Below are 22,816 nucleotides of genomic sequence, written 5' to 3' on the forward strand. Positions count from 1 at the left end.
TTGCACCCCTGTCAGATACTAAATCTTTAGGAAAACCCACTCTTGAGAATACACCCAAGAGGGCCATTACCACCACAGGTGCTGTGGTGGTCCTAAGTGGGATGGCTTCTGGGTACCTAGTGGCATGGTCCACCACCACCAGGATAAATCTGTGCCCAGATGCTGTCTGAGGATCCATGGGACCAACTATATCAATCCCCACCCTCTCAAAGGGAACTCCCACCACAGGTAGTGGTATCAGGGGGGCCTTTGTGGTTCCACCTGCCTTCCCACTGGCTTGACAGGTGACACAGGAGCGTCAAAACTCCTTGGTGTCTTCAGACATGTGGGGCCAGTGAAAGTGAGGAACAATTCTGTCCAAAGTCTTGTTTTGACCCAGGTGACCTGCTAGAGGAATATCATGGACTAGTGTCAATAGGAAGCCCCTAAACTTCAAAAGTATTACCAACCTCCTGGAAGCACCAGGCTTGGGGTCTCTACTCTTTGACTATAGGAGTCCATCATCCCAATATATTTTATGGGACTCACTATCATTCCCAACAGCCTCATCAGCAGCTTGCTTTCTGAGGGGTTCAAGAGAGGTGCAGCTTAACTGCTCCAGGCTCAGATCTGCCCTGGAAAGGCCCCCTGTCCCCAAGAACTCAACCTGGTCAGGCTCAAGCTCCTCTGGAACAGTTCCTTCTTCAGGACTAAGATCATCTCCCTCAGGAGGCTGATCTGCACTCTGAGACAGGGGGGAAGGCACTACTGTGTACTTTGAGATTTTAACCCATGTGTGTGGTGTCCCCTTCCTACCTTCACTTGCTCTTCGTCACTCTCCTCGTGCAGCCGATTAAGGTGCTGCCTCGGAGCCCGAGCGAGTTTCGCCGCCATTCCCTAGGAATCCCTGGGCACAGGACACGCCCATTTGTGCCAGGCCACGCCCCCCTCCGACCACATAAATCGTGCCTCCTTCTTAGCGCGTATTAGGTTAGAGTACTCTCCTGAGGCGGAAAGCCGGGAGCGCTTTGCTTAACTATTTTTAAAAAACAAACTACTGTGTACTTTGAGATTTTAACCCATGTGTGTGGTGTCCCCTTCCTACCTTCACTTGCTCTTCGTCACTCTCCTCGTGCAGCCGATTAAGGTGCTGCCTCGGAGCCCGAGCGAGTTTCACCGCCATTCCCTGAGAATCCCTGGGCACAGGACACGCCCATTTGTGCCAGGCCACGCCCCCCTCCAACCACATAAATCGCGCCTCCTTCTTAGCGCGTGCTAGGTTAGAGAACTCTCCTGAGGCGGAAAGCCGGGAGCGCTTTGCTTAGTTATTTTTAAAAAACAAACTACTGTGTACTTTGAGATTTTAACCCGCGCGTGTGGTGTCCCCTTCCTACCTTCACTTGCTCTTCGTCACTCTCCTCGTGCAGCCGATTAAGGTGCTGCCTCGGAGCCCGAGCGAGTTTTGCCGCCATTCCCTGGGAATCCCTGGGCACAGGACACGCCCATTCGCGCCAGGCCACACCCCCCTCCGACCACATAAATCGCGCCTCCTTCTTAGCGCGTACTAGGTTAGAGTACTCTCCTGAGGCGGAAAGCCGGGAGCGCTTTGCTTAATTATTTTTAAAAAACAAACTACTGTGTACTTTGAGATTTTAACCAACGTGTGTGGTGTCCCCTTCCTACCTTCACTTGCTCTTCGTCACTCTCCTCGTGCAGCCGATTAAGGTGCTGCCTCAGAGCCCGAGCGAGTTTTGCCGCCATTTCCTAGGAATCCCTGGGCACAGGACACGCCCATTTGCGCCAGGCCACGCCCCCCTCCGACCACATAAATCGCGCCTCCTTCTTAGCGTGTACTAGGTTAGAGTACTCTCCTGAGGCGGAAAGCCGGGAGCGCTTTGCTTAAATATTTTTAAAAAACAAACTACTGTGTACTTTGAGATTTTAACCCACGTGTGTGGTGTCCCCTTCCTACCTTCACTTGCTCTTCGTCACTCTCCTCGTGCAGCCGATTAAGGTGCTGCCTCGGAGCCCGAGCGAGTTTCGCCGCCATTCCCTGGGAATCCCTGGGCACAGGACACGCCCATTTGCACCAGGCCACGCCCCCCTCCATCCCTACTTTAACCATGTGCCTGGCCCGGCCGCGCAGCGGCCGCGCGTAGCGGGTGCTCCACCGGCGCGCCGAAGGCGCGCCAAAGGCGAGCCCATCTGCGCCCGTCCGCGCCAGACCGGGCCAAGGGGCATCGCACCCTGCCCCTCTCCTTACTTATTCACCCCAGCAGCTTTTGGCCTACTACAATGACTGGCCCATTAGCTCAGTCACCTCAGCCACGATTAACTCTCTTAACATCGCGCGGCCCACCCAAAACTGCCTTCTCAACCCCTCTCTTACGCCGCAAGCTCTGCTGCCGCACCTCACCTCCCCTTCTACTTTCCCTAGCCACTCCAATAGCCACTCGGCCGCTGTTTCATTAACCCTCCTCAACACCCGCTCGGCAGTCAAGCATCATTTGGAATTGTTCTACCTTATTGATACCACCTGTCCTGATATCCTGTTTCTTACTGAAACCTGGTATACGGTTGACTCTTTACCTGACGTTCTTAGTTCTCTTCCTGACTCCTACTATATTCTCTGTGCTGACCGCCCCGGGGGAAAGATTGGCGGTGGAGTCGCTATGGTTGTCCGCTCCAACCTTCTATTTCAACCCCTTTCTCACTCTCCCATCCCATCTGTTGACCTTTTAGTAGTGCGCTCCACTAACCTGGCCACTCCCTTCACGATTATTTTGCTTTATCGCCCCCCCCAATCCATGCCCCACTTCATTTCAGCCTTTCAGGATTTACTTGCCACCCTCGTAGTCAACAATTCATCTCTCCTCCTATTAGGGGATTTAAATTTTTGGCCAGGTGACCCGCATGAGGACACCATGTCCAAGGATTTTTCTGAAACCCTTTATAGTATTAACTTTACTCCCCACATCTTTACACCTACCCACATACACGGTCATATTTTGGACCAAGTATGGTCCACCAACCTATCCATCACGGCTCCTAATATATCTCCATGTGCCTGGTCCGACCATTCCCTGATCACTTTCTCCACTCACCTGGCAGAGGTTAATCTCTTCCCCTACCCTAAAAATATCCCCGCCCGAAATTGGAACAGAGTAGACATGGTGGCCCTCGAATTGTCTTTAGCCTCATCAGTTCCCACTCTGATCAATATTCATCCCAACAAACAGGTAGCCCGCATTAATACCTGGCTCCTTGACGCCTGCAATCAAGTGGCCCCTCTTAGACGGGTGAGAACTCGGCGCCCCCATGACGCTAACAGATGGTTTTCCAGTGCCCTTAAAATCCAAAAACTTGCGCTGCGCTGCGCCTGGCGGAACACCACTGGCGCCGCAAATACCACCTTGACGCTAAGCTACAATACCTCACTCTTTTGCAGGCATACAAAAAAATCTATTCTCTCTGCCAAACAAGAATACTTCTCGATGAAAATTCAATTGGCAGCCAATAAACCTAAAGAGATTTTTTCTATTGTACACCAACTCTCCTCCTCTGACAGAGCCGCCTCTAAACCCGTCCCTTCCCAGACCCTCTGCGATACCCTTAAGGATTTCTTTATCGAGAAGATTGCCATTATAAAACAGAATATCCCCATAGCCCCCGCCTCCTTCACCTGTCCCCCACTACCTTTGTCATCTTTTTTCATAGACCAATTTCCATTGATTTCTGATGAGGCTCTCAGCATGCTTCTAGGAAAAGTCACCTCAGGTTCTCCGGCCAACCTCTGCCCGGCACACATCCTAAGAGATATTATTTCTCGCTGCCCTTCCCCTTTCATTACCCTTCTAAACACCTCCATCACTTGCGGCGTGGTACCTGATTTATTTATAGCTGCCACTGTAATTCCCATTCTAAAAAAAGTCGGCGCTGATTCTACTATTCCTTCTAATTTTAGACCTATCTCCCTATTACCGCTCTTAAGTAAAATCCTTGAGAGCCACATCACCTCTTCACTCTCTAATCACGTTGAGACTCACCATCTCTTAGCCGCCCATCAGGCCGGTTTCCGACAGGCTCACTCTACTGAATCTGTGGTCCTCTCTGTAGTAGATGAGCTTAGGCGTAGCGCTGATATTAACTCCCCCCAGGTCCTTGTCCTTCTTGATCTTTCCACGGCATTCGACACGGTCGATCATTCCATCCTTCTCGACCGTGTCGAGGGCGCTGGCCTTCGAGGCCCAGCCCTTGCCTGGATTACCTCTTTTCTTACCGGTCGCACCCAGGCTGTCCGTCTTGACGGCTTTCTTGCCTCCACCCACACTATCTCTTGTGGGGTCCCTCAGGGTTCCTCGCTCTCCCCCCTCCTGTTCAACCTTTACATCCACCCCGTTATTGCTGCTCTTCAGGATATGGAGATCACCGCGTTTAACTACGCTGATGATTTGCAGCTTATCTTCAACCTCTCCCCGTCCTCTGACTCCATCGCCAAGGTCCACTCTACCCTTACATTCATCTTCAACTGGATGAATCTCAACCAGTTGAAACTGAATCCTGATAAGACTGAGTTGGTCCTCCTTGGCGGTCTTTCCAATCCTTGGTCTCCTGCTTTCTGGCCCTCCGTCTTTGGTTCCCCCCCTACCCCCTCTACCTCTGTGAAAACGTTGGGTATCAAAGTAAGTCAAGACCTCTCCATGCGTCCCCAGATTAGTTCCGTAGTATCCTCATGCTTCTTGGCCCTCAGAACTATCCGCAAAATATCACGTTACTTCAATATGGAGGCACTTAAACTTATTATTCTTGCACTCATCTCTTCTCGCCTGGACTACGGCAATGCCCTTTATGCGGGCATTCCTGCTTATGAAGGCCGCCGTCTTCAACTCGTCCAAAATCAAGCGGCCCGTCTTATTCATAGGCTTTCTAAAACTTGTCACATCACTCCTTTGTTGAAAACCCTCCACTGGCTTCCTATCAAGGAACGCTCACTCTTTAAAATAGGATGTTTGACCTTCATGTCCCTAGCTGGCACCGCCCCTGCCTTCATCAATGCCAAAATTAACTCCTATGTTCCCACCGGAGATCTCCGCTCTTCCACTCAGTTCCTTCTCAAAATTCCCCGCTTCCGTAAGAAAAAAAACGGTGGTTTCAGATTCACCATCCTCGCCCCTACCTTCTGGAACTCTCTTCCCCTTGCCATCCGTTCTATTCCCTCCTTCTCGGACTTCCAGGCTAAACTTAAAACCCACCTGTTCTCCCTAGCTTATCCCTCTTAATTCTCTCACTTTCCCCCCTCTGGTCTGACTCTGACCTACAGCGCCAGGAAACCGCATGGTGATAGAGCGCTTAAGAAATCCTTTTCAACTTCAACTTTCAACTTCAACCCTACTGCTCCTCCTCCTTTAGAGAGGCACCTGGTCCATTCTTCCAGAATCCAGGGCCTGTTCAGTGTTTGACATTTTGGCCTGTGACCTGGTCACAGCAAAAACATGTGCAGGGATTCCTAGCATTTCTGCATGGGTCCTGAGCTCCACTTCTGCCCACGCTGAAGTTTCTAGCTCATTGCCAAGCAAGCATTCAACAGGGAGGTCTGCATTTACCACAGCATTTTGAGGCCAGTTACACCTCCCCAGGAGAAATTAACAACTGCCAAGGAATGGTCTGTCCTGACATTGCTAGTACTGGTCACTTGGTACATTTCACCAAGTATAATCTGCCCAGGAGCCACAAGATCTTTGGTCACCATTGTGACACTTGCTCCTGTGTCCCTGAATGCTTTACTCCAAGGGAAATTCTTCAGTCATCTAGTCGTGTAGATCATCGAAGTTCCAGGATTTCTGTAGCAGAGTTTCGTCCAGGTGTAATTTAAAGTCCTGTAGCCAGGGGTTCCTTTCTTATACCCAAGGAAGGGGTTGGACATACTCTGGGGACCCACCTATGGGATGGTCAAGAAAGAGGGGTGGCTGCACCCATTTCCTTTGTCCAGTTTCATGCCAGAGCAGGGGCTGGTAGCCGGTTTGAGCTGCACTATGCACAGGGACACCAAATGTGCCCCCAGTGCAGACTTCAAAGCACTCCTGGAGTGCACCCACCCAGACCTAATCCACTTATGCCTGTCATTGAGGTGGCCACACCTCCCTATTGTCCAGGCCTCCCCTGCCAGAGTTTCGGTCAGCAGCAGGGGGCCAGACACGTGTCTGTGGCTGGCAGGATCCATTTTGTGATGCCAGGCCTCTGTTAACTGGTACCCGGTATACGGTGCTGTCATGTCTCTCCCTCTAGAAGGGTGGGATCATACTCCCACACCAGTTACTGGTGTGCCGGTATGATTCCAAGGTGTTTGACACCAAACATGACATGTTTACGTGCAGCCAGTACAAAGTTAGCATTTACCATTTAGTTATAATGCACTTATGATTGTATATGGTCAGGCTACATCACAGACAACCCTGGAGAAGAGATTCTGAATGCAGCAGAGGGGCTCTGAGAGTATTTTTGGCCGGGGGATGTTGTTGATACTGTTCAATGATGGCTGCGCTCACTGATGTAGAGTTTGATGTTTGATCCAGTTTGTACATCCTGTCTTGGAATGTCACCGGTATGAACACCAAACTTCTTGATCCAAACTGGCGTACCTTTGTTGACCAATTTGACATGTCTGTTTCAAGAGACATGGTTGACCTTAGTGGCTCACATATCAAGTTATATATATTTTAATATTAAGGTGATTCACAAAGGAGTGGGCATACCATCTTGGTTCTTGGTGATTTGGGTCAATATTTCACTGGCCTGCAAAATCAGGCAGCTGCCAACTACCTAAATAGATTTTCTGGGCCTAACACTAATTGCCCCTTGTTGAATCTGGCCCTTTTTGCAGGGTTATTCCCAAACGTTTTAATTTTTTAAATATTTTTCTGAACTTCTTTTTCTTGTCTTTAGAACTCTGGGCACTTTACCACTGCTAACCAGTGCTAAAGTGCGTATGGTGTCTCTATAAAATTATTGGTAATTGGTTTCTCCATGATTGGTCTATTTGATTTACTAGTTAGTCCCTAGTACAGTGCACCATGTGTGCCCAGGGCCTGTAAATCAAATGCTACTAGTGGGCCTGCAGCACTAATTGTACCACCCACATGAGTAGCCCTGCAAACATGTCTCGGGCATGCCACTACAGTGTCTATGTTTGCAGTTTTAAACTGCCATTTCGACGTGGCAAGTGCACTCACTTGTCAGGCCCAAACCATCCCTTTTATTACATATGAGACACAACTAGGGTAGGCCCAAAGTTGCCCCATGGACAGGGAGCAGTGCATTTAAAAGATAGGACATGTACTGCTGTATTTTACATGTCCTGTTAGTGAAATACTGCTAATTTTGTTTTTCACTACAGCAACGCCTATCTCTCCCAAAGGTTATCATCGGAGCTGTCTTGTAACATCTTGCAAGTGTATCTGCCAATTGGGAGCTGATAGAAAACTGGAGTTTGGTGTTTCTGGACTCACAATTTAAAAATACATCTTTTAGTGAAGTTGGTTTTAAATTGCAGGCCTAAAAATGCCACTTTTAGAACGTGCAAAAAGAACAATTGATGGACAGAATGTTGAACAATGTCAAACATTCACCCCAGTACAGAGATCTGGGCCTAAATCCATCATTTCTTTTCTCCCCATGCCATTCCAATTTAAACCCAGCCATAAGAAAATCAGTCTTGACCCTGCTCCCAGTGGGAACAATCCAGCTCGAACTGCCATGCCAGGTCCTCCCTGGACCAGAAACAAGCATCCTGGGACCGGTTTCGGGAGTTCACCCCTCATCAGCCAGGCCTGCTTGACTCCAGTGGCATGGAGAGCACGGGAAAGTGGCCATTTTCTTAATTTAACCATTCTGTGCCTCTGCTTGCCTCTGAATACCCATCTGGGTCAGTCCGACAGTTTGGCTGTTTTTGCAGTCACTCTAGACAGTCACACAAAGGAAGCTGCATATCCAGATGGCTCATCACCAGGCTGATGGTCCTTCTGGAGCTAGAGTGTTGGGAGGAGCTGACACTGACACCTGAATAGGGCAGTGCCTGTCCTCACACAAAGCCGTCTCCACCCCCGTAGTGTGTCTGGAGCCAGTGCAGGTAAAGCAGGGTCTTGTGCACCGCAAATACCTTCCTTTGAAGTTTGCTTACTTTAAAGGCTGAAATGAGTAGGTCTGAACCTGTGACAGCATATACTCAGAAAACATCTGGACTGAGGACATTCTGCCAGGAAGAAGAGTTTGATAAGCTGTCAGGAGGGACTGCCACTTTGCTGTTTGCTTTGCTGTGTTGGCCTGATGCTTGCTGCTTCTGTCCTGGGAGTGAAAGGACTGCACTTTGCTTTCTGTATCCTGCTTCAAAGGTTCTCCAAGAGCTTGAGATGACCTTGCCTCCTGATGAGAAGCCTCTGGGCCATCAAAAACATCACCTGCCAATACTTGGGCTCTTCTGCTCAGAGCCCTGACTTGTCAAATGGTGCCAAATCCACGTATCAACTCACAGCGTCATTCTGAACCAACTCATCGCTGCAAAACTCGAGGCATCACCGCATGGTCCTCTATTGACGCAGCGACCAAAGCTGAAAATGCAGGTCCCATCTTTCTATCACAGCGCGTCAGAAGAACCATCACTGTGTGAGTTTCGAGCACCACATCACCGAAGTACCTGACACACCGGTCTGAGTCCAACAGAGCGCCTGCTTCATCGCTGTGGAACCAATACAGAGTGACTGGATTTTTGACACATCATCCCTGGGCTCCGATTTCTTCATCAACACCGCACAGCAGTAAGGAACCAACGCATAGTGGCCGCAAACGACGCATCACCTCCCCTGTGCCAGTACGGAAGCATCGCCTGCTTTTTCGGCACCTCAACTCCCCTGCACCACACATCAACTTTGATTGTTTACGCATCTCAGATTCTTTGTCCTAAACTGGTGCATCCATTAATATCTATGGACAAACTTGCTTATTCTTTAATATGTTTTTTTGACTTGTGTAAGTTGGAGTTTTGACATTTTGGTCTTGTTTTAGTCAGACAAATAGTGGCTATTTTTCTAAACTGACGTGGAGTCCTTTTGCTGTGTTTTCACTGTGTCACTGTGTGTGTGTACAAATACTTTACACATTGCCTCTGGGGATAAGCTCAACTGCTCTTGCAAGCTACCAAGGGGATGAGCATTTTGTTATTCCGAGGGTGTAACTTATTTCCAACTAGAGACCCCATTTCTAACACCCCTGAAGGGCATATGAGTCTATACAATATTTACAATCACACCACCCAGAATCATTGTAAGTGAGAAACATTGCATACTTTGGAGGCCTGCCTAGAAACTAATACTAATAACTGCCCTATAATTATAGGGGGGGATTGTAACACAACCTATGAACCAGTTAAAGCCTCTTTTTTTCCAGAGCTGGAAGATGAGAGGTGGGGTAAACCCATGCTAAAAATTCCACCAAGTAAAATCTGGTAGCCGCTGTAATACAGTTGGCTGCCCTAGTTGACGGCCTTATAGCATACAATATACGATGAGATCAGATAGGAAAGGGGTACATACTTTCAACAGAACTCATCGCAGAAGCACGATTGACTATGTTGTGCCCTCAACCTGTTTATGGCCCGCCCTGTGTGACATAAGAATAATTGAATGAATGGATAGCGATCATAGCACCCTTAATGTGACCTCAATGATGGGTGCTACACGTCATGCAACTGATTCCCTTCTGATCGTACCCAACAATAGAAGGTCTACCACGTGGGCATATATCACCTAAAGATTCTAGCGTGTATCTATAAAGAGGTTGCAGACACTATGGGCCCGATTCACAGAACTAACTTAAGACAAAATCCTAAACTTACTACCATTTTGGTATTCACAGAATGCACTTACTGCTTTTGGTATTCACAGAATGTACTTACTACTTTTGGTATTCACAGAATGGATTTACGACTACTAACTTTACGTCCGCACTTGGGCCGGAAATTCTGGCCCGGAGGCGGGGCTTCCGGGCCAGAGGCGGGGCTTCCGGGCCGGAGGCGGGGCTTCCGGGCCAGAGGCGGAGCTTCCGGCCCAGAGGTGGAGATTTTGGCCATGGCTAAATCTCCGCCACTGGCCGGAATCCCCACCTCCGGGCAGGAAGCTCCGCCTCCGGCCCGGAAGCCCCACCTCCGGGCCAGAAGCTCCGCCTCCAGGCCGGAATTTCCGGCCCGAGTGCGGACGTAAAGTTAGTAGTCGTAAATCCATTCTGTGAATACCAAAAGTAGTAAGTGCATTCTGTGAATACCAAAAGTAGTAAGTGCATTCTGTGAATACCAAAAGTTGTAAGTTTAGGATTTTGTCTTAAGTTAATTCTGTGAATCGGGCCCTATGGATTTAGTGGCACATGAGCCTATGTTTACATATGGGTTAAATAGCATTTCTGTTCACAATACATTTCTTGAAGTGTTATGATTTTTTTTTTTAGGGAAACAAAAACAAAGGTGGTGAGAGTCATAAAATATCCCTGGTTCTTTAAGGATTATAGAAGGGCTAAACGTGACCTTGTCGAAGCAATCAAATCCAGGGGCAGGACTGGAATAAAGCAGGCAAGGGCCTACTAAAAGCGTCTTTTGATCTAATTGGTTCGATCTTATTGAAGCATTAAAGAGGAAGGAGTCCAGCGTGTCCTGGCATATTGTCGCCGAAGGAAGCCATCAATCAATTTCTAGTATAGATTGACATATTCAACCACATGTTTGGAGAAACATTTTTGAGATCTATATTCTACCTGTTTGCACTTTTAATACCGCTGGAAAGTTATCAATTATAAGACAAGAAGTGCATGATAGATTTGGGTTGGAATACTCATAGCAAGATACCATTCTAGCATTGGTCTCCTAAAATGGGTCAAGGCCCTTGGACCTGATAAAATTCCCAGTGACCTATTCCTTTCAGAACCACAGATGTGGGCTCCGTAAAGGTTGAAAGACGTTATTGTTTGATTCATTAAAATCTTTACAAAAGAGAAACACTCTGATAATAACATGTTATAGAAAGAGATTTGGTGATACAAAAGTTAAAATATTTGACGGTACATAGTAACATAAAGCCAAGAGGGTACTGGATTACATTTTTCATGATTTTCCTAATGGCATGCGTCTTCCGTATGAAATATGTGCTAAGGGACACAGAATAGCTTCATTACTAAAAAAGGTCCTTTCCATTATAACACACTAAAAGGAATTGATGAGGCACCAGTCCAAAAAAAAGTATGACTACCTGATCCCCTCACTGTGGGGCTCTATTTGAAAGGAGGATAGTCCCTGCATAGAGAAGGAAAAAACCTCTAGAGTCACAACGGATCTCAGAGCCATGAAATGAAGTGAGCAGCCAATATGCCACGCAAGGCTGCTAACAAATTGGTCCAGAAAAAAGATGACAACTAACTGCATATTGAGTGGAAGGCGACCTGGTGCAATGTAGTGGAGATTTGGTTACTGCCACTCCCACTGCGTTAGTCTTTTTGCCGCTCTTATGACGACCTTAGTGAACTGGATGTTGAGCATAGGGTTCTCTGGGTTCATGGCTGCTAAAATTGCTTGACGGCAAGAGCGAACACCAAGTTTGTTTAATTCGCCCCGTAGCAGCGTCCTTCGGTCATTGAGAAGGGCAGGGCAGACATAAGCCACGTGCTGAATCGACTCAGGGATATACCATTACCCCCTAAACATTGTATTGCCATTTGAGTGGCGCCAATCTGGTAGGTGGTGCAAAAAAGGCCATTCATGCATCCTGAGGGCCAAAAATCTTTTTTTCCATACTACTGCATAGGTGCACGATAGGTATGGCATCGCGGTCCCTGACTTGAACCCCGATATAACCATCCAGTCGTGTTTTCGTCTTGCCAGTTGTGCCCTATCAGAGTGAAAAACCAGGACCGGACTCTTTTTTTATGTACATTCTGAGGGCCTGCTGGGATGGGTTAATTTCCCAGATTTCATTTGCGTCCAGCATTTGCAGTGAGAGTTCTAGGTGGTAGCGGTGTTTTCGCCCCAGGTGGCTAGTTAATATTTCTTGCCACAACATAGCCTCCAGGCTTCCTTCGCTTGAGATGCACAGTTTATTGCACAGCTTGATAACAGCACTGACCCCAACCGCTCGATGATCTAAAAGGCCAAAATCAAGTCTTATCTGAGCTGGGGATGAAGTTTTTAGTAAGCTCTATGCCTGCATAAAGATTCTTATTATCTTGTTCACCACCATTTCATGATGGCTAATAGAGGGGACAGACTTGGGCCGGATAACTGCCTAGCAAGCTTCGTTAGTGCTAACTCGATTGACAGAGACATTGCCCCGACCACTTCCTTCTGTTTAGAGAAGGTACCCCTCGAGTCCATATAAACCCCCAGATATTTGTAAGTGGCTGTGCTTTCAATGCTTTTACCATTGAATTGCCACTCTTCAGCTTGCAGTTTTCTTTTCCAAAAGGTAATTGTCTTTGATAGATTTAATTCCACCTCGTTACAGGTTGTGTAGAGGAGCAACTGGTCTAGAAGCCTCTGCAAACCGACCCTTTTATGGCGAAGCAAGAGGAGGTCATCTGCATATAGCAGGTTGCTGACACGGGTACCACCAAGTTTTGGAGGGTGGGAATTAACATTGTCAAGTAACTGTGGTAGGTCTGAGATGAAAAGTTTATAAAGAAGAGGTGCCAGCATGCACCCTTGTTTTACACCACAGGATGTTTGTATTTTTCTTGAATATGCGATTTTACATCGCATGCGATACATTGCATGCCATTACAACGCGGTCTTTACAACGACGCGTTGTTACATCGCATCCCTTTACAACGCAAGTCGTTACAACGACTTGCTGCAGGGGGCGCTGGATGTTGGAATAGTATAATTTACTATTCCAACTCCAGTCTGTGCAACAGTAGGGAAGGTGTTGGATTTTAAATCCAACTCCTTGTGCCCCCTTCAGCAAGTCGTTGTAACGACTTGCGTTGTAAAGGTATGAGATGTAACAACGCGGTCATTGTAACGACCGCGTTGTAATGGCATGCGATGTATTGCATGTGATTGAAAGGATGTCTCCCATTTTTCTTGAGATGTGGGATCCGTCTCCCAGTTTTATACAGATCCAAGTGTTGGAGTGGAACTGAATTCTGGCCTTTAGGAGGGCAGGAGGTATTCCCCATTTCTGCAATTTGAACCATAAAAGACCCCTGGGCACACGGTCGAACACTGCCTTCAAGTCGACAAAGCAACAATGGAGTGACATTCTTGAAGCAGATGCTTTCTCCGTCAATACAGATAAGGCAAGCAGGTTCGTTGTGGTTCCTGATTTTGCCACAAAGCCAGTCTGATTGAAAGTTAAAAGGTGATTTTCTGTGGCCCAAGATGACAGGTCTTCAAGCAGCAGGCTGGCGTAATATTTGGACTCAATGTCCAAAAGGGCTTTCATACTGTCATTTTTGGGGTCAGATCTCAAGCTCCCTTTGAAGATTGAATGGATGATGGGTCCACGCCAGGCCTCTGGAATATGCTGACTAGACCAACAATAGAAGAATAAGGGTGCCAGATGTTTGGCCCACAACTCGTTATCCACCTATGTACAGGGCTTGAGGAAGGCCGTTTGGGTCGGGCCCCCTCCGACCGGCCATTGGTTATAATTCATGCTGTTTGAGTTATCAGTACTTCAGGTGCCTTTGATGCCTGAAAGAGAAGCTCTTCTTGCTGGTGCAGGGTTTCTGTATTCGTTGCGACTTGTGTCTGGGAGGCCGTGTCTGTTAGTTGCTGTGACGTCCCGGGGCATGTTGTGCCCAAGGGGAGCTGCAGGTGGTTTGGGGTGGTGGAGAGGGCGGATGAAATGGGATTAGCAGGTCAGCCCTCTTCATTTTTTGGTCACTTTGAAATGATCTGTTAAAAATGATACCCATTAATTTTCGCAAATATTAGCACTGCCTTGTGCCATCCTATTCACAAGAGACCAGAATACCTTTGCATTGGGGTTTTTACTTGCGTAGACTAATTTTGACCAAAACTGGTCGGAGTTTTTTTGTTTATCTCGGAATATTTCTTGCCTGAATGCTTTCTTGGCTTGCTTATAGTTGGAGTATAGCTGTACATCCCCGGGCACTTCCGGGCATGTATTATAGCTGAATTACGTAAGGTTTTTAGTTTTCTGGTCTCTGCAGAAGCAAATAACAGATTCCTGTTTGTAGTTTGAAGTGGACAGGAATTTATTGAGTAGTTGACTTGAGAAAGACTCCCATGCTAGAGTGGGAAAATATTGACATGGCTCCTTGCACCTAACAGGCCTCTACACTTTATCATTACAGTCGGTGTAGAGGAATCTGGCCATTTTAACCTTTTGAGGTTCTCTGCAATGATCACTCTCTCCTTGTGCCACAATAGTGTAATTTTCGTTGTTACACAAGGTGTAATCTAAGAATGATTGAGTGTATCCATTTATTCTTATCCAGTTTGGGGGTTTATCTAGTGGAAAGCGACCGTTAAGGATTGTATAACCCAAACTGCTAAGTTGTAGGACCATGTATTCTCCGAGTTTTCTATATCTGTTACCGGTGGACTTTATTTGATCCATAGTATGTTGTTTAACCCCCCCCCCCCTGCCCCCCCCCACACCCCGGTATATATCGCCGAGCTCTTTCGGGCATCTTGAAAGAGGTTTGTGTTGAAGTCACCTGAAATTATGCAAGGTGTGCTTCCATGTTCACTTGTTAGGTTACACATGATTCAGTACACATTAATCAGGAGCATTTGTTTGATGGAATTGAAGCTCCTGATCCTTATGCCGGTGATCCAGTCTTCTTAGAATGCAAGCTGATTGATGTTTATGTTTAGCTTGGCAACACATATCAAAAGACCCTCTCGGTCTACCGTACTTATGCAGTCTTAAGGCGGGGGACCGGAATTCCAAGTACCCTTCTAATGGGATACTTGCCTTCGACCATGTTTTCGCATATCTTATCCTGTGATTGGGATTTTTCAGTAAGATTGTTGATATTCCAGGTACATACTGTGAGGCCAAGAGGAATGCTATTTCAATCGTGGGTACCCCCAGAAAGTGCTACTGGCAGCCAGGCCCAGTCGGCCGTCATCATGACTGAATTCTCTGTTGCTAGTTGACTGCTTCCTGCATGGATTTGAGTTGGTCCGATTATAGTATTGAGTAGGGTAGATTACCAGAGTTGCGAAGTGGAGCCGGGGGTATTCCGAGTACCGACGGGTATCATGTTCCAGTTGTGGGAGATATTTGAATGCCCCAGCTGTTAAATTGATCAGTTTTGATAATATCAGCTCCTTTATTACCTCTGATGCTAATGTGATTAGTGTCGATTCAGTTATTTGATTGCCTTTAACGGGTATAAATTCAATAGATGTTATGTTGTTGGATTCCAGGTTGCACAATTCCGGGATGAATTTGAACAGTTTAAGGACATTCCCTCTATTTAGGGTGTCGCGCGGACCTTGGGTGACGTACTTCAGAATGAATAACAATTTAGAGGAGAGGTTTGTTGTAGCCAGGTCCCGTCCTGGGGCCATGAATGTGCTCTTGTACTTTTTCTGTGGTTGGTCAATTCTCCATTGATCGGTAATTGATTGTTGCTGAAATCCTTCAGGTTCACCATGAAGTTGAGGGACCTCCTTATTAAGGACACTTTTACACATATTCAATGTATCTGGGTTTTTTTACAAGTGTTATCCAAAGGCTTTCCTTACCTCCTGGGTTTAATTTGTCGTTAGGTTGCTCTGTGACAACTGTTCTCTGTTTTGGCTTAGTCTTGCTTGCTGGGATCAGGGGAAATTATGGGGCTTCAAATCCTGTTGCTAGGGGGTTCAAAGCTGAAACTGGCTCAGAATCCTTTTCTTGCTCTGCTAAGGGCTGAGGTTGTAATTTCTTTGATGTGGCTTCCCATCTGCGCCCGGAAGATTGCCTGGGCTCATTGTGGTAGCATGATGCAGATGTCACATTGCTTGTAGGCACAACTGGAGGTTTGGGAGATAGTTGTGGCAGAGGCAAACTGCTATTGGTACTGGCTGTGCTTGTCGATCCAGATCGTTGATTACTTTTGTGTGTTAAAAGATGATTGCTGATTGTTTTTGTGTCACTTGGCTTATAACGCCTTTTTCGTAATCTTTTTTTCCCCCTTTTGCTCAGCTGTTATTTTTGTGGTGGATTGTTCATTATGCCGTTGTCTGGGCTGATACATGCAAAGTCCCCATTGCCCAGTGAAGGTGTTATCTTTGACATGGTCTACAGATCTGTCCTTGGTAACGGTGGGTCCCGTTTATCTAATTTATCTTGGTGGTTGGATCTACGCTTCGTGATTGCAGCTTGATTATCGGGCAGTAGGTCGGCCACTGAGATGACTGTTTGTGGAGTAGGTGTGCTCACACCACAATTAATTTTGCCTATGTTGGTTCCTCATTTCACGTTATGCTCTTTAGAGACTGTTGGCGCAGCTAAGGCCGTTGAATGGGAATGCTGGTGCTGAGGTGGGTCCTGACTGGGTGCTGGTGATTTCCTCATTTCTGTTAGAACTGCATTTGTTTATTTTATTTTATTTTAGTTAGAAAGTTTTGTATAGCGCGAACGTGACCCTAGAGGGTTTCAGAATGCCTTACACAAAGAGAATGCAATTAGCCATTGGTCTGATCAACATGCAAACATAATTGTGAGATCCAAACACATATCATAAAATACAAATAGTATAAACAGTGGTTAGTCTGGAATAGAGCCAGTACTAGAAAGGACAGTGCACATAAGAGTTTGGTATCTATACCTTTTCAGAGTCACCTATATATTGACTTAGGGTAAGAATTGAGGGGCATATTAACAAGGGCTTTATCTCCGCTTTTTTGGCTTTAAAAGCCAAAGAAGCGGAGATAATTATATCGCCCTATCAACAACAGGGTGCTAACATGCAAAATGGCATGTTACCACCCTTTTTCACTACGCTTCCCTTTGCATCTCTAACGAGATGCAAAGTCGGTGTTCCAGAGCAAAATAATCGGAGAAGTGTCGCTAAGCGACATTTCTCCTATTATCAAGCTTCACGCTAACCCTGTTAGAGACAAAAAAAGCAGCGCTAACCACGGTTAACGCTGCTTTTTTACGTCTGCTAATTTTCAGACTTAGCCATGTAATCCAATGGGAGGTAGATTATATGGCTAAATCCACCATGGGCTATCAACAAGGATCTCCCTATCCTTGTAGTTTTATCGCTGCTTTACCAGTGATAACCTCCCAAAATGCAGCTATCGCTGGATTTTGTATCGCCTAGGCGGTTAGCGTTGTTAATAACGCGATAACCAGCCGATATTATCCAGCGATAGCAGGCGTTAAAAAAATCAACGCTAAGCGCCCTTAGCGTTAATTTTCCCTGTTCCTTGTTAATATGCCCCTTAGTCAGTAGATAAGATTTGGTTTCTCTTTTGAAGGCGGAGGTAGAGGGAATTAGGCGAAGGTCCAGTGGCAAAGAGTTCCATATCTTGGGTGCGATAGCCGAGAATGCTCTAGCCCCAGTTTTCTTTTTGTGAGTTCTTTGGCGTTTCAGAAGCAAGGTGAACGCAGTTCGTGAGGATCTGCTGCCCCCTGATTTTCTAGCTTTTGGGGCAGGTAATGGGGGTGTTGAAGTGTAACGCTTTGTGCGTCATGCAGGCAATTTTCAGTTGGATTCTTGCTTCATATGGTAGCCAGTTTAAGGTTTTGAGGGCTGGTGAGATGTGCTCATTTCTTTTAGTTCCGAGGACAAGTCTTGCTGCTGCGTTGAGGGAGGCTCTTAGTGGGGCCAGTTTGTATCTAGGTAGGCTACCTAATGTGGCACTCCCATAATCCAGTCTGGGTAGTACTAGGGCTTAGACCACTTGTTTTAGATCTTCATGAGGTAGGTAGTAAGTAACTGTAGCTGTAACTGTAGTAAGGAACTGCGGGAGAGAGGACAGACTGTCAATTATTGAGGACCAGCAACATACTGCTTATACCAGTTTAGCTTTGGATTGGGCTTTTGTGATCAGTTTGTTAAGGGCTTCCAGTTTGTGGTTGATCCCTGCAGTGTTCACAGCAAGTGTGTTTAAAAGGTCGACTTGGAGGTCAAGTTTATCGGAATGATAGTTTAGCGCGGTTACTGTGGATTGGAGAGTTTGCAAAAGTTGGGGTCAAAGTGCGTTAGGGTCGATCGTAGCCGAGTCACGACCTTCATGTGAATCCGGGATCCTATTACAATCTGCCTGAAAGAAGGATAGGTCCAATAGGAAGTGATAGTTAGGCTCACCTTGCTTTATTTCAGGGTGGTCATGACTAACAGGATCTGAAGGAGTTATTGGGGTCAGTAATTTGATGTTACCTGGTCCATTGCGCTGCTTGCGGGCTGAAAATATTCTTGCTCTCAGCTGGTTCAATGGTGTTAGTTTATTATATCAGATTAATGGCGCAGGGATAGCTTTGAGTTGGAATGAGAATCCTCACTTGATATGGTGATTGGGGAGGAACCCTGTGCGTTGTGAGTTTGTAGAGTTAGTGATTCCTGTAGAGTTTCATCACTTAACTGAAGAGTTTGTCCTGCCTTGAGGTTTTTTGGTGTGGAATGTATGAGTGAGCGATGCTGTAATTTCAATGTGGACGTTTGGTGATGGTGGTTTTATGATGCTTTTCTTGAGGTAATCTCTCAGGGTCCTCTTTGGTGCATCGACTGCTGTTGTGCCATGCCTCTTGTCTTGGGTATTTAGTTTGTCCAGTGGTGTTGAGGTTCCCATTACTGTTTCCACAACTGTTGTACAGCCAAGAGTACAAGTTCCTGTTCTGGGAGCTGGGGTAAAGAGGCTAGGTGCCCGGGGGCAAGGTATGTTGCACTGGGGTAGGGGATGTTAAAACCACCCCTGTATCCATAGGGTCTATGGTGGATTCTGTACTGGGTTTCTTGCAGTGTTTTGCTGATTATTTCCTTACTCTTCCTGACCTCATCATGCAGTAATTGTAACTAAAGCTGATTGTGCCAACGTCTCCCACTTGCTCTTGCTTGGTGCTCTTGGTGTTCCACAATGTTGATGACAGAGGGGGGCTCTGCGCTGTGCAGACCCAGTCGCCCTTGATTCTGCCCTTGATACTGCCCTTGATACTGCCTTTGCCTTCCTGGTAGGATAGAGCTTGATGAGATAGATGAGCTGGATCTTCCTCCTTCCCACTCGTTTGAACATTTTGGCCTTCAACTCAGTGTAATGTCGGAGCTATGCAAGGTGATTAATTAGGGCTCGGTGTGTCTTGAGTAATTAAGGATCTCGTTGGTTACAGTTAGGGTTAGGTTGGAATTGTTATACCCTGGTGCAGAACAACGATGTAGTTTGTGTCCGGGAGGCCTGCCGCTCTTGGATATGGCGGACCCAATTGACCCAGTGGAGCCTATCTGCTGTCCTCTGGCCCTCTGGTGCTCCTCCGGTAGTCCTTCAGTGGTTCCCCGACATTTAGGGGGGCCGGTCCAGATTGAGGAGGAGTGAGCACCCCCTTTGACTCCTTGGCTCCTTAGCCCCTCGCTGCTCCTCTGGGCTCACCGAACTGCAAGGGGGGGGTTGGCTAGTATGGCAGCGGAGACAAGTACAGATGGACAGTGCCTCCAACTGCCAACTACTACGAGGGGGCAAGGGTAGGAGTGTGGTGGGGCGGCAAGTGCCCACTCTGAATCGCAATCCACACCAGCCTAATGCCAGCCGCCTTCGTGCAGTCGGGTGAGGCCAAGGCTCTAGTCATTAGGATGCCCGCTCTGCCTCTAGCAACTCTCACAGCGGTGCCGCATCGCAGCGTGTCACACTGCCGCTGCCGTTGCCTGGTGACTGCCATCACCCGCGATGTTCCCTCTCTACGGCTGCTGCCTTTAACAGGTGTGGGGAGGGTGATGGCTGCGGTGGGACCTTCCTCCCCTGCGGCCCCAGCAGACCCAGACTCTGAGAACGCTGCATTCGGCACTTGGCACTCCATGTCTCAGCACAGCGCGCAGCCTCTGTCCGCTTCCAGTTCCGCTTCCGGTACCTCCAACGCGAGTTCTTGAGTGAGTTACCAAGAACTGGTTGATTGGGCCAAAATACATGCAGAAGGATGGATCAGTTACATGACAGTGCTTGTATTTGGATGATTCGGCCCCAATGCCCCTGAACTTTCAGAGACAGGTAGGACAAGAACCTGTGGGCTCCATACATTAACTGAGTATCAAATGCAATAATGACTCGGGGTGATATATCCGCGAGCAAAACGAAACATGGAGAATCCAAACAATTACCGGCCTGTCAACTTAATTCATAATCTGAAAAAAAATATTCAAATGCAGGTACTCGCCAAACTCCACGATCAGATGCCAAAAAACATGTTTTTTACTCTCATCCAAAATTGGTTTTACAATAAGGTGAGCACAGTTGACCTGATCTTTCGTTTTCTCCTCACATACTGGAAAAAAATCACCTTACAGCAGAGGCACCTATATGTTTCTTTTGTTGACGGTCGTTCAACATTTGTAACTATAGTGAGAAAGAAATTATGGGCACTTTTGGAAGACAGAGGTGTCCCCTATAGCATTTTCTCTATACCTATTTAATTGCACACCAATAATTTCGCTCAAGCAGATGGGGAAAAGATAGGGAATTAATCAACTGTTTTTCAATTTACAAAGGTGCCATATAGGCTTGTGTGCTGGCGCCAACACTTTTTTCCTGTATACATAAATGGTGTTGAAGACCACCTAAAAGCCAGTATAAATGACCACCTCAAACTGATAGAGTGTAAATTGCTGGACTTCCTCTTTGCTGACAACACCTTATTGATACCTAAAACACTAATGGGGCTCCAGTCCTTGCTAGACTGGCTTTCTCATCTTCTGTGATGGCCATGATGGGATTCCACTGAAAATAAATATACGCATTTAGGACTCATGAATTGCAAAGGTGACTAATGACTCTGGATAAATTAAATATAGAAAAGGTTTCGCACTTCAAGTATCTGGAGGTAAAGTTGTCTCTCATGAGCTGTGTAAATTATCAGGAGCCAGATAGTTATACTGCATACATACAACAGTGCTAACAATTTATAAATGTCAAGTTAGATCCGGTTCACCGGCTTCAGAGGTGTACCAAGCAAAAGCCATGGGTGCAGCTCGATACGGTGCTGAATTGTGGGGTTGTAACAATGTGTCAGGCCTGTCTAATGAAGATAATACATTCCTTAAAACACTCGACCCCTATTACCACTGCACCTTGACACAGGTATGAAAGATATAGCTGATAATTATATTCAGACCCCTGTTATATTGGTGCGGAATTTGGTACACTGAGGAGTTTGTACCTATAGAATATGCTTACAGGATGTATTCAATTTGGATCGTGCATTTGTTATCCCATGGTTCAAATGTGTGAAAAGTTGGTTGTTTACTTTGAGGTTGAAAAGATGTGTGTCAACCCGAGATCTATCACAAGGGAAGTAGAGAAATGTCTCAAAGAAAGATATTGGTCTTAAGTGAATGAGTCCTGATGCTGCTCATCCAAGTCAGGAGGTACTGTTGACCACTTCCTTGATTTTAAAAACAAACCAAAATGTGAGCCTTTTTTTACACAACAATACCACTTTTGATGCCAAAAGCTGTACATAAAATTTAGGTATGGAAACCTACTGTTGAAGGGTTTTACTAGTAAATGAGCAACTTCCAGCTGTGCATCTTCTACTGACTTATGCCCACAGAGGTGTAGCATTAGCCCCCAAAGGGGGAGGGAGCCCCAAGAGGCCTCTTCCGGCACTGTACACAGACATTGAGACCCTGGCCAGGGAGCTCCTGCCTGGGTCCCTGTGGGGACCTCCATGTACTTTGCAGGGGGGCCCCTCAAGTTTCATTACGCCACTGATGCCCCATCTTACTTTCAGAAAGGTAAACAGAAGCATACTTTCTTTGTTTCTGTCCTGCCTACATGAAACAGAGTGATTTGTTCCTATATGTCATGTTCTAGGCATATTAAAATATAGAGTTGCTTCACTGCTACTCATATCTGACACAAGAGGTCCAGTTGTGTTTAGTGTGGCCCATTTACTCTTCACTAAATGGTGCCTGAGAAAGAAAAGCAATGGTAAAATTCATCATGGTTCATGACAAGATATATTTTATGATTGTGTGATGACCGGGCTCTGTATTTGTAAGCCTAGTTCTTATTTTTGTTGCATCTTTTTATCGCAAACTGCTATTTACTATTGTGTATATGTTTTATTGTTTTATGGGGTTATCCCGGAAATAAACATTATTTACATATTCCTAAATATCACATGAATCTGTATAATTGTAGCTTTGTGATTAAATCAATGAAAGATGTGTCCCGGAGTGCTTCCTTTTCTTTGATCTTACCTTAAATATTATTTAATTGTCTTACCCTCACAGTAGAATAATGCAATCCCAAAGCCAGAATCATGGTTAGCAGCAGTGTATTCATTTCTGAAAGGGAAAGTGACAGTTTCTTTATTATTTGAACATCATCAAGTTGAATTTGTTCATGTTTTTTCTGTTAGGTCATTAATGTGGATGGTTCCACCATTATTGGACATGGAATAACTAACAATGCCATTGACCTCCACAAGGCGCTAAGTCCTGACTGTACACCTTATGAGATAGAGATATCGTATCAATCAATCAATCAATCAATCAATCAATCAATCAATCAATCAATCATGGGTTTGTAGAGCACAAGGTACTCAACCCCAACAGGTCTCAAGGCGCTGAGGAAAGGGGAGAAGAAGGCGGGTCCCGCAGTTTCCGAGGAGTTCACTGAGTTGCATCGAAG

General features: G+C 46.4%; 1 protein-coding gene across 1 annotated transcript in view; it reads right to left on the reverse strand.

The window, feature by feature from the left end:
* Positions 1-22,447, reverse strand: part of LOC146822011 (cysteine-rich secretory protein 2-like) — a 326,571-nt gene extending 304,124 nt beyond the window's left edge. Inside the window, exon 1 of the mRNA XM_085609951.1 lies at positions 22,409-22,447. Coding sequence (XP_085466077.1) covers positions 22,409-22,447 — 39 coding nt within the window. The remainder of the gene's footprint in view (positions 1-22,408) is intronic.
* Positions 22,448-22,816: the final 369 nt, after the last annotated feature.

Source organism: Triturus cristatus, chromosome 6, assembly GCF_964204655.1.
Source record: "Triturus cristatus chromosome 6, aTriCri1.1, whole genome shotgun sequence".
NCBI lineage: Eukaryota > Metazoa > Chordata > Amphibia > Caudata > Salamandridae > Triturus > Triturus cristatus.